Source organism: Chenopodium album, chromosome 20 (genome assembly GCF_948465745.1).
Source record: "Chenopodium album chromosome 20, dcCheAlbu1.1, whole genome shotgun sequence".
Taxonomy (NCBI): Eukaryota; Viridiplantae; Streptophyta; class Magnoliopsida; order Caryophyllales; family Amaranthaceae; genus Chenopodium; species Chenopodium album.
The window spans coordinates 13,326,207-13,339,276 of record NC_137853.1 but is presented as its reverse complement, the minus strand read 5'-3'; the positions used below and the strand labels follow the sequence as shown (position 1 = coordinate 13,339,276).

General features: G+C 33.0%; 1 protein-coding gene across 1 annotated transcript; it reads right to left on the bottom strand.

Annotated features, from left to right (window-relative positions):
• Positions 1-4,821: 4,821 nt before the first annotated feature.
• On the bottom strand, positions 4,822-11,238 carry LOC145598779 (plant cysteine oxidase 1-like). Its single transcript, XM_081655169.1, has 5 exons — positions 10,729-11,238; positions 7,579-7,700; positions 7,016-7,172; positions 6,735-6,935; positions 4,822-5,263 (listed from the first exon to the last, which is right to left on the bottom strand). The coding sequence occupies exons 1-5, from the start codon at positions 10,985-10,987 to the stop codon at positions 5,145-5,147; spliced, it is 858 nt and encodes a 285-aa protein (XP_081511295.1). The 5' UTR covers positions 10,988-11,238; the 3' UTR covers positions 4,822-5,144.
• Between the last annotated feature and the right edge of the window lie 1,832 nt (positions 11,239-13,070).

The following is a 13,070-nucleotide window of genomic DNA, read 5'->3' as shown; positions in this document are numbered from 1 at the left end:
TCAACTTATAGAAGATATCATCCAACTTATTATAGATGATATAATTAAGAAAATAGAATTTATTTTATAAAAACAATTTAAATGTCAAAAATGGTGGAATCACCATTGAAGGTCCCGTACTAAGCTCATGGGTATAAAATAACATGTTCATTTCTCAACTAAAATACATGCATTTGTTATCAAAACGCTCACAATTCAACATACAATTGTATAGAACAATCAATTTCAACAATTATACATCACACAAGAAAGCCCCAAATCGATTTTTTGGGCTATCTTCGAAAAATACGAGAATCTCAATCAATTATCAAGCCAATTTAAACATAAGTCATGGACAAATATAATCAACAAAATTTATTTTCACTATCCTTACCATCCTCTTCAATTCAAGCTTGAATTATGAACAAATAAAATGGAGTAAATTAACAGAAAGTTGAGTGGAAAGAAAATAGGGGTGGGTTAAAGGTGAGGGAGGAGAGATAAAGTGAAGTAGGATTGAGTGGGAGTATTGTTGGTGGTAGTGAGTGGAAATGAGGGTATGAGAAGTTTGTAATGTCGTACAAAAAATAATAGCTGGACTGACAAACTATTTCGTCAGGCTGGAATGAACCAATAGTTTGTGTATATTTTTTTGTCCTCCTACCAAGCTTATTTACAAACAATATATGGAGTAAGCTAGAATCAACTTTGGCAAATGAATGGTTAGATTTTTTTGAAATGAATCAGGTCATTCCAGGTCTATTCTACAATCAAGTTGAATTTTGAGTTGAATTGGGTCAAATTAAATCAGATTTTAGATTTAATCGATCATATAGGTTATCTAGCCTGATTCAATATTGGGTAAATACTTCAGATCAATATTAGATCAAATTAGTTCATTTCAAGTCAACATTAAGATAATATTATTGTTGTTGGTGTTGGTGTTGTTATTATCATTATTACTCACTCTATTTCATAATAAAAGTCCCAAAGTTACCTGGATATGTATGCCTACTTGTTTGACTAATAATATATTTAATTATCAATAATTATAAATTAAAAAAAGTTGATATTCGAAAATTGTACATTGAAACGATTCTAAAAACAAGTACTTACGTGACTATATTTTCTTATTTACTCCCTCTGTCTCTAAATATAGTTTCCGAATTCCTTTTAAGTGCCTGTACATGATGCTATTATTCTTTTTTTTTTTTTTTTTTTATCAATTATAGATATCAAAAGGATTTTTTGACATTTGCTACCAACTAAAACGCCTAGCTTCAGATTTGCTACCGTTTTAGTTTTTTTTTTTTTTACTTTGCTACCAACCTAAACAGAGTTTGTTAGAAATTACTACCACTTAACGGAATCCGTTAGAATTTCCGATAAGTTTATTTACAAAATAAAAAAAAGAAAAAAAACCCAGCCACCCCACTGCCACCGACCCCCTCCCCTCAACTGTCAGTCTGCCACCCATCCCCCCTTCCGGCGGTCGGCGCCGGCGATCTCACCCCCTCCCTTTTCCCCACCCACAAAGCCAACCCCCCTCCCTATCCCTCACCCACGAAGCCAACCCCCACCGAAATCAGCCCCCCTCCTTGTTACCCCACCGGAATTGCACCCCTCCCCTTCCCCCCCCACCCAAAAACTGACACCCGTAACCCTAATAAACCCGAAACCACCCAAACAAATTGAGGGTTTGTGAATTGGGGGTTTGCAAATTTGGTGGTTTAGGGTTTGCAAAATTGGTGGCTGTGATGGTGTTGCGGGCTTCTGCGAAATGGTGGCTGCAAATTGAGGAAGGTCTGCGAAATTGACGGCGGAGCTGCTGTTGTGGGTGGGTGCAAATTGGTGGTTGTTTATTAAGGGTTTGCGAAATTAGTGGCTGAGTTGGTGGCTGCGAATTGGTGGTGGAGTTAACGGGGAGGGGCCTGATTCGGTGGTGGTTGGCTTCGGTGGGTGGGGGAAAGGGAGTGGGGGTTGACTTCGTGGTGGGGGAAAGGGAGGGGGTAGGGTTGCCGGCGCCGACCGTAGTTTTGGGCGCCAACCGCCGACAGGAGGGAGGGGGAGGGGTGGCAGTTGAGGGGAGGGGGTGGCAGTGAGGTGGTTAGACGATGGTATGGCCCCACTGATGGAATTTGTAATGGTGTAAGGCATGGGGTAGTAATTTCTAACAAACTCTATTTAAGGTGGTAACAAAATTAAAATTTTTTAAAACGATAGCAAATCTGAAGCTAGGTGTTTTAGGTGGTAGCAAATGTCAAAAAATCCATATAAAAAATGATCAAAATAAAACCTCATTTTTCTTTGTCTTTATTACTTGAAGTACTTGAACTATCCTCATTTGTCTCTCAAGCTTTGTGCTACACCAATGCGCATGTACTTTATTCTTTTTCATGTACTTATTACTGGTGGTCCACTCAATTTATTAGATTTTTTCTCCTTTTTTTGTTGTACTTAATGCACTTGCTCTTTCCTTTTCTTAATTCTCGTGAAATTTGGCAAACATGAACTATATTTAGGAGACGTAAGGAGTATAAATCACTAACATTGGTCAAAATAGGTTATGTGAATAGAGAAAAAAGTCAAAATTGGGTATCTATTTTAAGAGTTATGATATATGTAGCCCTTAGGGCTATATATAAGCTTTAAATATACTTCCTAAAATGGAATTATGTTAAGAATTCATGACAAAATCACGTGCAATTCGGTGCGATTAATGTTACTTTATTCTAAATATTTCCTTTTATAGCTTCTTATACATAGCTCTTAGGGCTATGTTTATCATCTTCCCTATTTTAAAGCGAATTGAGTATTACTCTTTATTTTGTTATTTTTTTAATTTTTAATTATACTACAAAGTATTAAATTACCTTTATCCGTAGAGACGAACAAAACTCTTTGTGAATATTGTAGAATTGGTTTGTGTTTAGTTTGTCTAATGAGCCAAGTTCGAGGACAAAATAACCACTTGAATATTAGATGGTCTAAAATCAAACTCAATGAGATATTCTTATTCTGCTCATAGACTCGTTAATTTGTTAGCCTCATGAACTTGTTAATACGAAGTGCTAGAATTTGGATTGATATTATGTTACAAAAGAGGTCCAATCAATCATGTCATCGTCAAAGGTGTGTAGCCAATAGACATAATACAAATGGAAATAAAGCATAAACTTTTAATCTTTTGAAATGTAATTAAAAAAAATCTATAAAAAATTAAGTCGGTTTCATTTAAAAAAATTTCGATTTTAAATATTTTATTTGAATTATTAAAAAAAATTGGGTGAGTCGGAATAATATTCTATTATATGACATTAATATTGTAATATCTGACATTAATAATCTAATACTTGACATTAATGTAATAAAAAAATCTAATATCTGACATTGGATTACTAAATTATTAATGTCGGATATTAGATTATTAATGTCATATATTAGAATATAATTGTCAGATGTTAGAATATTATAGTTAGATATATTAGACTAACAACAAGTTCAGTCTCACGCAAAAGTTTCTCTTGAATTATTATTGGCTTCACCGTAAGTGTTGAGTCATTGTTCGTAGATCAAGTATTTTAGAATAAGATATGTATCTATTCTAACAAGTCTAGTTAACATTAGTATTTTATGGTAATGCACCCATAATTGACTTGATGATGATATGAAATCAAGCATGGAAATTATCTTTCATTTTGACATGAAAGCAATGCTTGTAAGCTTTTGCTGTTCCATACGAGCAAGTTTTAGCAATAGGCATCAAATGGGCTCTGGTCATGACATTTGAGTGGCCCCATAAACTTTGGTGTACCAATTGCTTTGTTTGGTCCTCACACCACTACTTTCTTTGGTTGGTAGCTAAAGATTTTTTAAAAGAAATGGTAATTGCAATTTTGACTAAAGTCTCACCAACAACTACTATGTGTGCTTTCTAATTTATAGAATTGTAAGTTATTGTCACTTTGAGAAGAAATTTAATGAGAGCCTTGAGAGGCAACACATTTAGTTGTGGTTGTTTACCTCAGTCTTGAGGCACCAAATTGCCCATCATACACTATATATATATATAGCTTAATCGTATAGGACAGTTGATTAGTTGGCAAATTTTGGAGTTGGTTTATCACCTAAGCGGGTTTTGCTTCAGGCGGTCCTTAAAAGGTCTTCGTGCAGCTTTTTTGGTGGATTGGGGTGGTTTGGCTTTTGGCTTGAATTGTTCCAATAGTAGCAGCTTGAAGCTAGGAGTTTTCGTTTTGTTTTAATATTCTTGCTAGCTTTCTTTATATTTTGGTGTTGTTTCTTTCTCTGGAGAAATTCACGAATACGTTGTCTCGTGATACATATATTTAGAATAGTGCAAAGAAAAGATCATGTAAGTTGTGATTTATTAGTTATTATTTCAGTTGTGATTTATTACATATATTTATAATCCTTAATAAAAAAAATATTGTAAAACTTAATTTTATTTACGGAATTACAAATCATTTTAATAAAAAGACTTTTTCTTAGTAAAATGAGTTTTAAACAATGTCCAATTTAACTTTTGTATAGTTTTCACTATTCAAAAAAAAAAAAAAAATTTAAAAAAAACTTTGTATAGTTTTCACTTCTCACATTTGCATATTATAATCAATTTTATACTTTTTTTTTTTGGAAGGAATTTATTACGAAGTATATATTTTACAATTTAAAAAAATATATAATATATATATTAAAATTATAAATGTATTAATTGAACAAACATGATATAAGAAGCACATTTGAAAGAAACTAACGAACCATTTGTACTTCATCCATCATAACCAAAAAGTTATAAAGAACCACTAGCCTCAAGGCAATTTCAATTAAATGCCCGGGTTCATACATGGTTCAAATGTTCAATAATGCTGATCTGCTGTTAAGCTGCCTATGAAAACAATTAGTCATAAAGGTAAAGGTATACTGAAAAGCAGTACTAGTTCTTTTGATAAAGTATGTACAATGCAATGTTATCAAATTATAACCTGTGGTTCAAAGGACTACCAAATCCAATTTCCCCCAAAAGCGAAGAAAAGAACAGAACGGTTACAGGAAGGTGGGGAAGAAAGGATCCATAAGCTAAGAAAAGAAAGTAACTACAGAAACATGGGGGTATAACTGTATAAGACACCCAGTTAGCTGGCAATCTAAATGATCTTCGGACCTAAATACTCTATTCCGTCCATCTCTGAGTTTTCTGGCATCTCAATCTCTTCCAACCATCTAAACGAGTGCTCACCGTCTTTCACCTCAGCTAAAGTTTCATCTGCATCAGCATTTATTAAATTTCATCATTAGCAAAAGTGCACACATATATATACATTACATCATAAAATTAACAGCAGTTCATATTAATCATATATGGCTTGGCATCCCCCTTTCTGATGTCTGCATTTCACATATGATAAATTTGCGTCATAATACAAGTTATTGTATCAACGGCAACACTTGGTGCGAATTCTACTGGTTCATAAAAGGCAACAGGCAAATTGTCCCTGTCCTTAAAGTCCAGTGCACTTGTAACACACCACTCACATTTTATAATTGATAGCATATGTCCTTATGCCATAGCATTCTTCTCAATTCACAAAACACAGTCGATCAAAAGCAAATACGGACAATGTCATTACTTTTTAACCTAACGAACATAATTTCCTCTTTGTATGGTAATATCAAAATGATACTCTCTCCCTCAGAAAGTCAGAAATCACTGTGAACTTGTGTTACTGTTTTAGGATGTGCAAAAATATTTGTCAACATATAGCAATAAATTATAAGAGATTATAGAGAAGTCCTACTTGCCACTTTAGGCCTTTACCTATATCCCTTACTGTTCAATTATGCACCTAAGAAGATGAACAAGCGATGATTGCTGAACTTTTAGGGGTGGCTAAACTAGAAACATCATAGAGAAACATAAATTGATGATGGAGCATCACTACTTGCACTCTTCTAAAGTCAATGTTAAACCATTTTATTTTTTAAGGAAATGTTCAACCTTCTCTATGTTTTTTGCTCATTCCGTCTAAATTTACTTGCCTTGTTTTCCTATTTGGGTGTCCTAATTTACTTGCCTCATTTCTGTTTCATAAATTTTCTCTCTAACTTTTTTTTTTCTTTTTAATTGGGTCTCACATTCACCCAATTGACCCAATCATTTTGTTTTCGATCTACGGTGTAGATAAACAGGGACGAAGGGAGTATTATTTTTCATAGATTATAACAGGGTATCCATGTTTTGTCAGATGAATGTCTAGCATTAGTCATCAAAAAAACTAGGGTGTTGGAGAAACACAAAAGTATCAACGTAATGATTCCGCTTTTCATGTTGATAATCTAAATGATAGATCCCTTCTACAGCTTTAACCCTTTCAATTGCTTTAACTGGGGTATATTAGGAGATATTCCAATAAATTGGAGCTTAGGAGAGTTACTTGGTCTTTGTAAAATTTCTTATCCATGCCAGTTATCACTAAGGGTCAAACAAATGATAATGAGAAAAATAACAGAGAGGGACAGGAAAATTTATTCAACAGGATTGTTAATGAAAAGCTAGTCAAGTAAATCGAGGGTAGGACAGACTCACTTTTTTACGAAATAACGAGGCAGATTAAACAACCTTAATAATTCCGGACTTAGGGTTTCACATTATTGATATGAAATTGTATTCAACATGACATGTAACTTATAGGCAGACTGGATTCAGAAAAATTAAAATATTATGAGGTGAAACTTGCCTGAAGATGCAGACAGAACTTCTTTGTAATATGTACAGTCACGACCATCTTCTTTTGAGTAAGGCGGTCCAAGGACATCAAGAACAGCACATGGTGTTATGGCTGTAAACTCATGGATATTGCCCCCCGTGGTTGGATAGAGGACTGATGTGTTACATGGAGAAGTAAAGACACTGTTAGCTTTTAAGTTTGCTAGCCTCCCTGCAATAAACATTCAAGTTCAATTAGAAAATTTGTATAAATTATTCAAAATTGAAGAGAACTGAAGAGAGATGACTTACTTGATGAAGATTTTTTGCTACAATCCACATCTACTGAATCATCCCAGTCATATGCTTTGATGTGCATTTTACCTAACAGTAGTTTGTTGAAAACTGTCATTTCTGGATGATTGTGAAGAGGAATGACAGCTGATGCTGGTAGAAAGAAAAGCACCAACTGCAATTTGAGAAAATCAGACAATCAGAAGAAGCCATTGTAACTTGAATGTCGAATTCTGGCAGGCAACATTATATGAGCTAAGATTAGATGTTATTGAATATGTATAGCACATCAAGTGGATTCAATGCATCAATCCAGAATACGAAGGCCTTGGTCTCTTCAACTTAATAAGAAATAATGTTCAATAAATTTAGTTTCAGCAAACATTAGTTTGATTGGGAAATACAGTTTTCATCACTAAAAATCAACATACTGCATGTGAGAAGAAAGGGGGGGAAAATAGAAAATAAGTACAAAATCTTTCCAATCAATAAAAATAATTTCAGTTCCGTAGAAAACAGGTGAAGAGAACGACACAGGAAAAACCATATAATAGAAAGCTAATTGAGTTTAGTGGACTTACTGAAAAATCACGACACTTGTGTACTGTGGTGTATGTGACTCTTGGGTTTCCTTTGACACAACTTTCAGTCTTGAAAAAAGGGAGATCTCTACTCAGTCCAAAATCTTCAGGTACCAGGCAATCTGTAAACATACAATAATAATACCTTCTTATGAAAGGATCAAATCTAAGTTAATTTAAGGTCCTTGAACTACGTGTTAACTCTATACACGTGCAAGTGAAATGAAATGAGGCAACAATGCATACAATCAATAAAATTCAAAAAATCCAAATCCATGATTAATACAAGATTGAGAAAGTTGTAATAAAAGACTCCTCAGGGATTATCATAGCTAGAATATTGCTAGGGTGTTAGTGTGTTACTATAGCAAGTCATGTTACTACAAACCAGTTTTCTATATAAAAAAGATGATTAGCGAAGTTTAAATCTAGTTAATTGACCTAGCTAGTTGGTATTAACTTCCTGGGGCAGAAACAGTAACTTAATCATAATAAGCTGTCAATCCCATACTCTTATTTCCCATCTTTTTTTTTTGTATAATGAAATAAGGCACAGTAGAGTTGTCAACTGACATCTAACACCAAGAAAAGAGAAGGCATTGTACAATTTGAAACAGTAAAAATGTCCAGCATAAATTGAAAAGAACCCATATGTCAGGCTGGAAGGTACTAATGTTTACTAAGGTGTTTGATGACATCAAACCCCCATTGTCTCCCCTATTAAAAGGAAAAAGTAAGGTACGTTACGATCCAACCCTTTTCATTATCTTCCTTTAAAATGTCTTGTTGGACATATGTACAATAAATGAGGGGGTTCAACAAAAACATTAATCAGAAAACAAATTAAACTAAAAGGATACGTTGAAGTAATCACAAACATTACTCATCAATCATAAATTCATAATACATATATTTTCCATACATCCATCACTACAATATATACGATACTTGTAGCTTCAGAAGTTTTATAACTTTTAACGTGAAACTGAGCATTGATGGGTGATAATGAAAGTAAGTTATCGAGTAGTGGAAGCCAATAACAAAATTCACACTCTATTCTACATATTTGAAATGTAAGGTAGTGAGATGACTCTAGATTCCATTTATAAAACCATCTCATGAAAACCAAAGCAACAACCATAAAGTCCAAAGTTTCAAATATACATTGATAAAATCTACCCTAGAAAAAAATTATTTGAATAATTTTAGAAATGAATTCAATTTTTCAGATCCTTTATTTAAAATAAGGGATTAACTTTTTTTGCCAACTCCTCCATAAACACGAGTACTGTAAGATTTCCTTCAAAAAAAAAATGAGTACTGTAAGAAGGAACATAAAATTTCTATTAGTTCAATGACTACCTAAGTTTCAAACTTATCAAAATGTGTTCATTGTCAAATATGGAATTGCCTAAGCTGCATTACATCAACTTTTAATCAGCATATTCACACATATATTTCCCAAGGGAAGGCAATATAAAAACCATTCTTCCGATCATTTGGCACTGGTACTTATAAAGAAAGGAAAGCAAAAATATATCTTCTCTTTTTTTGGGAACATTATACTAGGATTGCCTTTCCCAATATAGTTTGCTTCCACGAGGGAAACTCGTAAAAGATAAACATCACATAAAAGGAGCCAAATATATCAATAAGGAGCAGTTGAGTAGTGCACTAAACGACATCATAGCCCCGTGATCTTTCACATGTGATTACAATTAGTGTCTGTCGTAAATGAGTAATTTAATTACACCGATCTAGTTAAATCTATAGCTCTTAACTTCATCCCTTTTTTCCCTTTCATTAACTAAAAGCCAAAATTCTGTTTCCATCATAGAAAGTTCATAACGTCATCTGCAAGCGCTTAGTGAAAGTATATTTCTTCTAACCCCGAAACCCTAATAACCTAGCAAACTCTTAGTAAAAGAAGCTTATCTCTTGCCTAAATTAACAACCAAACATCACCGACAAAACTACAACTAGTATAAGATCATCTTCAAAATGGTTAAAATTATTCCACCCACCGAACACCCCCTACCCTCCCCCACAAAGCCCTAATATCAATATGGCATTATCTTCTGTTGTATGGGACAAAGTATGTAGATTCTTCATCAAGGCAATATCTATACAAATAAATAATAAATAAATAACGGATAAATGTGGATAACTCCCGAGTTGCCAACATTGAAAAAGAAAAATGAAGATCGATATCGAGACGAATTACTTGGTCAATGAAACATAATGTGGGATACCATAAGTCCATAACATCAAAGAAAAATTCCATCTACCCAAAACTGTTATCTTAACTCAAGCCAGACACTTTGCACGCATTACTTCTTGTTCTATAACGAGACGAATTACTAGTCAATGAAAGCATAATATAATATACCATCAACATCAAAAAAAATTTCCATCTAACCAGAACTGTTACCTTAACATAAGCTAGACACTTGCACGCATAACTCCTTAATTTTATACTAGTAAAGTAGTAATACCACTACCATGTAATCCAACCAATTTGATTATGTAGTTTTGACAAGTCATTATGTATCATAGCACAAGCCATTTACAAACAGTAATTTTGACATAAATTCAACAATCAAATTATTTAAAGACAATGCAGGAGAAGGGCAATCCAATGCAGGAAGCTCTCTATTCGAACTTTTGAAGAATGCTTTATGAATCTAATACAAGTTTCAAACTCAACTTTTCACATAAGATATAGCATTATGCTAAATTAAATGGAATTTGACATAATCATGAACTAAAACTAGTAAAATCAATGGTAACATAGACTTATACTCTTATATTTAATTTAATCTATTAGGGAGAGTCACAAAGGGCAATGACGTGAAATTTTATACGTAATTCAATCACACATCCTCATAGTCTAATTTTGTACAAATATCAACGAAACAATCCAAAAAGTAAATTACCCAAAAAAACATCATAAGTGGGAAAATATTTACAAGCAAAGTGTAATTTTGGCACTTATATCATTCGGATAAAATCATAAAATGACAAGCAACAAAATGCAATCACTTTTAAGGCAAATTAAGGCAAAATTAAGGAAAATACTACAAAACCCAAATCAAAATTAACACCAAATGTCGAAAAACATATATTAAAATCATTAGGAAAGAGACTCACCCAGTATATTGCAGAGATTTTGAACATCTTGAGGAGGAGGAACAATCCCAGGACCCTTGAAAACATTCTTACAATAACTATAAAGTTGTTGCAAAGTGAAAGAAGGCAATTCCTTCTTCATGGTAGTAGTAGTTGAAGAAGGAGAAGAAGATGATGAAGAAGATGATCTCCTTCTAACTTTTTTCTTCTTAACAACCTTACCATTAACAACCCCATTAATCTCCCTTCTATGTTCAACCAACCCAGCATCCATTTTCATCTTAAGAAGAGTTTTTGAGTTCTTTGAGGAATTTTAACAAACACCTGGTGTGCAGAATTTGTAGTAAGAAGAAGAACACAGGAAAAATACGTATTGAAGAAAACAGTAGATCTGTAATATTCTGTGGGAGTAAATTGAATCAAAGTTTTTGGGTTGGATTGGATTGAATGAAAAGTAAAAGAGAAACTCAAGAGATTATATAAACAGAGGGAAGGATATAGAAAACCAGGGGCCATCTTGGGTGGACTCGAAACGAAACCAGCAAGTTTTTTTTTTTTTTTTTTTTTTTTTTTTTTTTTTTTTTTTATAATTTTGGAATTAAAATATTGTGTTTGGATATGGTAATAGACTAAATTAAGATGGAAGTATGAGATATCTATACTATATATTAAAAGGCGTTCCTAAGAACGTTGATGTGCCACACAATCCCTTTTTTGTTGCGCCACGTCATTTTCCCAATGTCTCATGATGCCACAACATAAGGATAAGGGGGATCGAACCCTCAATCTCTTACAAGAAGAATAACTATTTCACCATCTAAGCCAATTACCAAGTATATTATCAATATGTAAAAAAAAATTATATAAGTGCAAACCAAAAGAATCAATTAAAATAAAATATACTAAAAAAAACTCAATTTTAGTTTGACAATAATAACTATTATACAATTTTAAAATCTTTTTACAAAATTTATTGATTGCACGTCTACAATAGTAGCAACCCGGGGCAACGTCCGGGCTACTCACTAGTTGTAAGATTTAATTTACTGTAATTTTTTAATGCCTTGACCCCACTAGAATAACATTATTGTACAATTGTACTTTATTTTGTTGATATTTAGGATATATTTTTCCTTAAAGGGAAGATATGAATAGATCTATCGGTTGGTTATGGTACGAAATAATTCAGTCAAATCGGTTATTTAGAGGATATTAACTTGTAGTTTTTTATTTAACATAAAATTAATAAAATCATAACTAGTAAAAAAGAAAATACATTAATATACATATTGAGGTATCAATAATGGTAGGGTATTGTGGTTACGTGACCTAAAATAACTAAGTATGACATAAAAGTTGTGAACCACTCTACCAATGTCATGCTATAATACTTATACTTGCAATCCTCACACAGTCACACGTACTTCTTAACACTATGAGACATGGCATTAAGGACAGCTTGGCCTCGAGAGCATGAAATCATTTAGATAAGTACTCCATGTAATATTTTAACATACAAAACGCAAGTCACGTTCTTACAAGCCCTATGAGAACTTTCAACTGTTCAGCATTCCTCTTTTGCAACTTTATAATATTTGTTGCTTTCAATTTCGATTCTTTCCCACAAAATGATATACTTAGGATATGTTCTCATTGACTGAACTCAGCTGAACTGAACTGAACTGAGCTAAACTCAACTGAACTCAACTGAAATGAATATTTTATAAGAAAAGAAAATTAGGAGCTGAACTGAACTGAGCTGAGCTGAGCTGAGCTGAACTGAACTGAATTGAGCTGAGCTGAGCTGAACTGAACTGGATTTCAACGTAAGGGAACAGACCCTTACTCTGTTCTTTTATTATTGCACCACTTGCCTTTTTAGGAAGTTTCACAAATATTGCACCATAACCTTTTTAGGAAAAATATTATTTGTGCTCACAATATAAAATACCCAACATACCCTTGCTTTTCACACTTACTTTTTAGTTTATCAATATGCCACATGGGCAACTTTGTATTTTTACCTTTCTTTTAGGATTTGTTCTCTTCACCTGAAACAAGTAAATCTGGTCGGAATTTTTTAAGGTTTGATCTGAATTTTTCTGATCTGGTCTGGTCTAATCTGATTTAACAATTTGACTAAACTTTGACCGCATTTTAATACTAATCTATAAAGAAAAATAATATCAAATGGATCTTGTTAGATTCGTCTCATTATTAACTTTTTAAATATGTAATTTTTATAAAAAAAATTTAGTACACAATTAACAATATTTAGCAATAAGTAAATGATAATCAAAAGTTCTGATCTGGTCTGATCTGAATCTTTCTGATCTGATTTGAATTTATTAAGGAATAAGTAA

Bases quoted from the DNA above. Each gene is read 5' to 3' on its own strand.
- LOC145598779 (XM_081655169.1), bottom strand. From the start codon at position 10,987: ATGAAAATGGATGCTGGGTTGGTTGAACATAGAAGGGAGATTAATGGG. The intron at 7,701-10,728 runs GTGAGTCTCTTT...GTATGTTTACAG, and splicing joins AAATCTCTGCAATATACTGG to ATTGCCTGGTACCTGAAGAT. The intron at 5,264-6,734 runs GCAAGTTTCACC...ATGCTGATGCAG, and splicing joins AGTTCTGTCTGCATCTTCAG to ATGAAACTTTAGCTGAGGTG.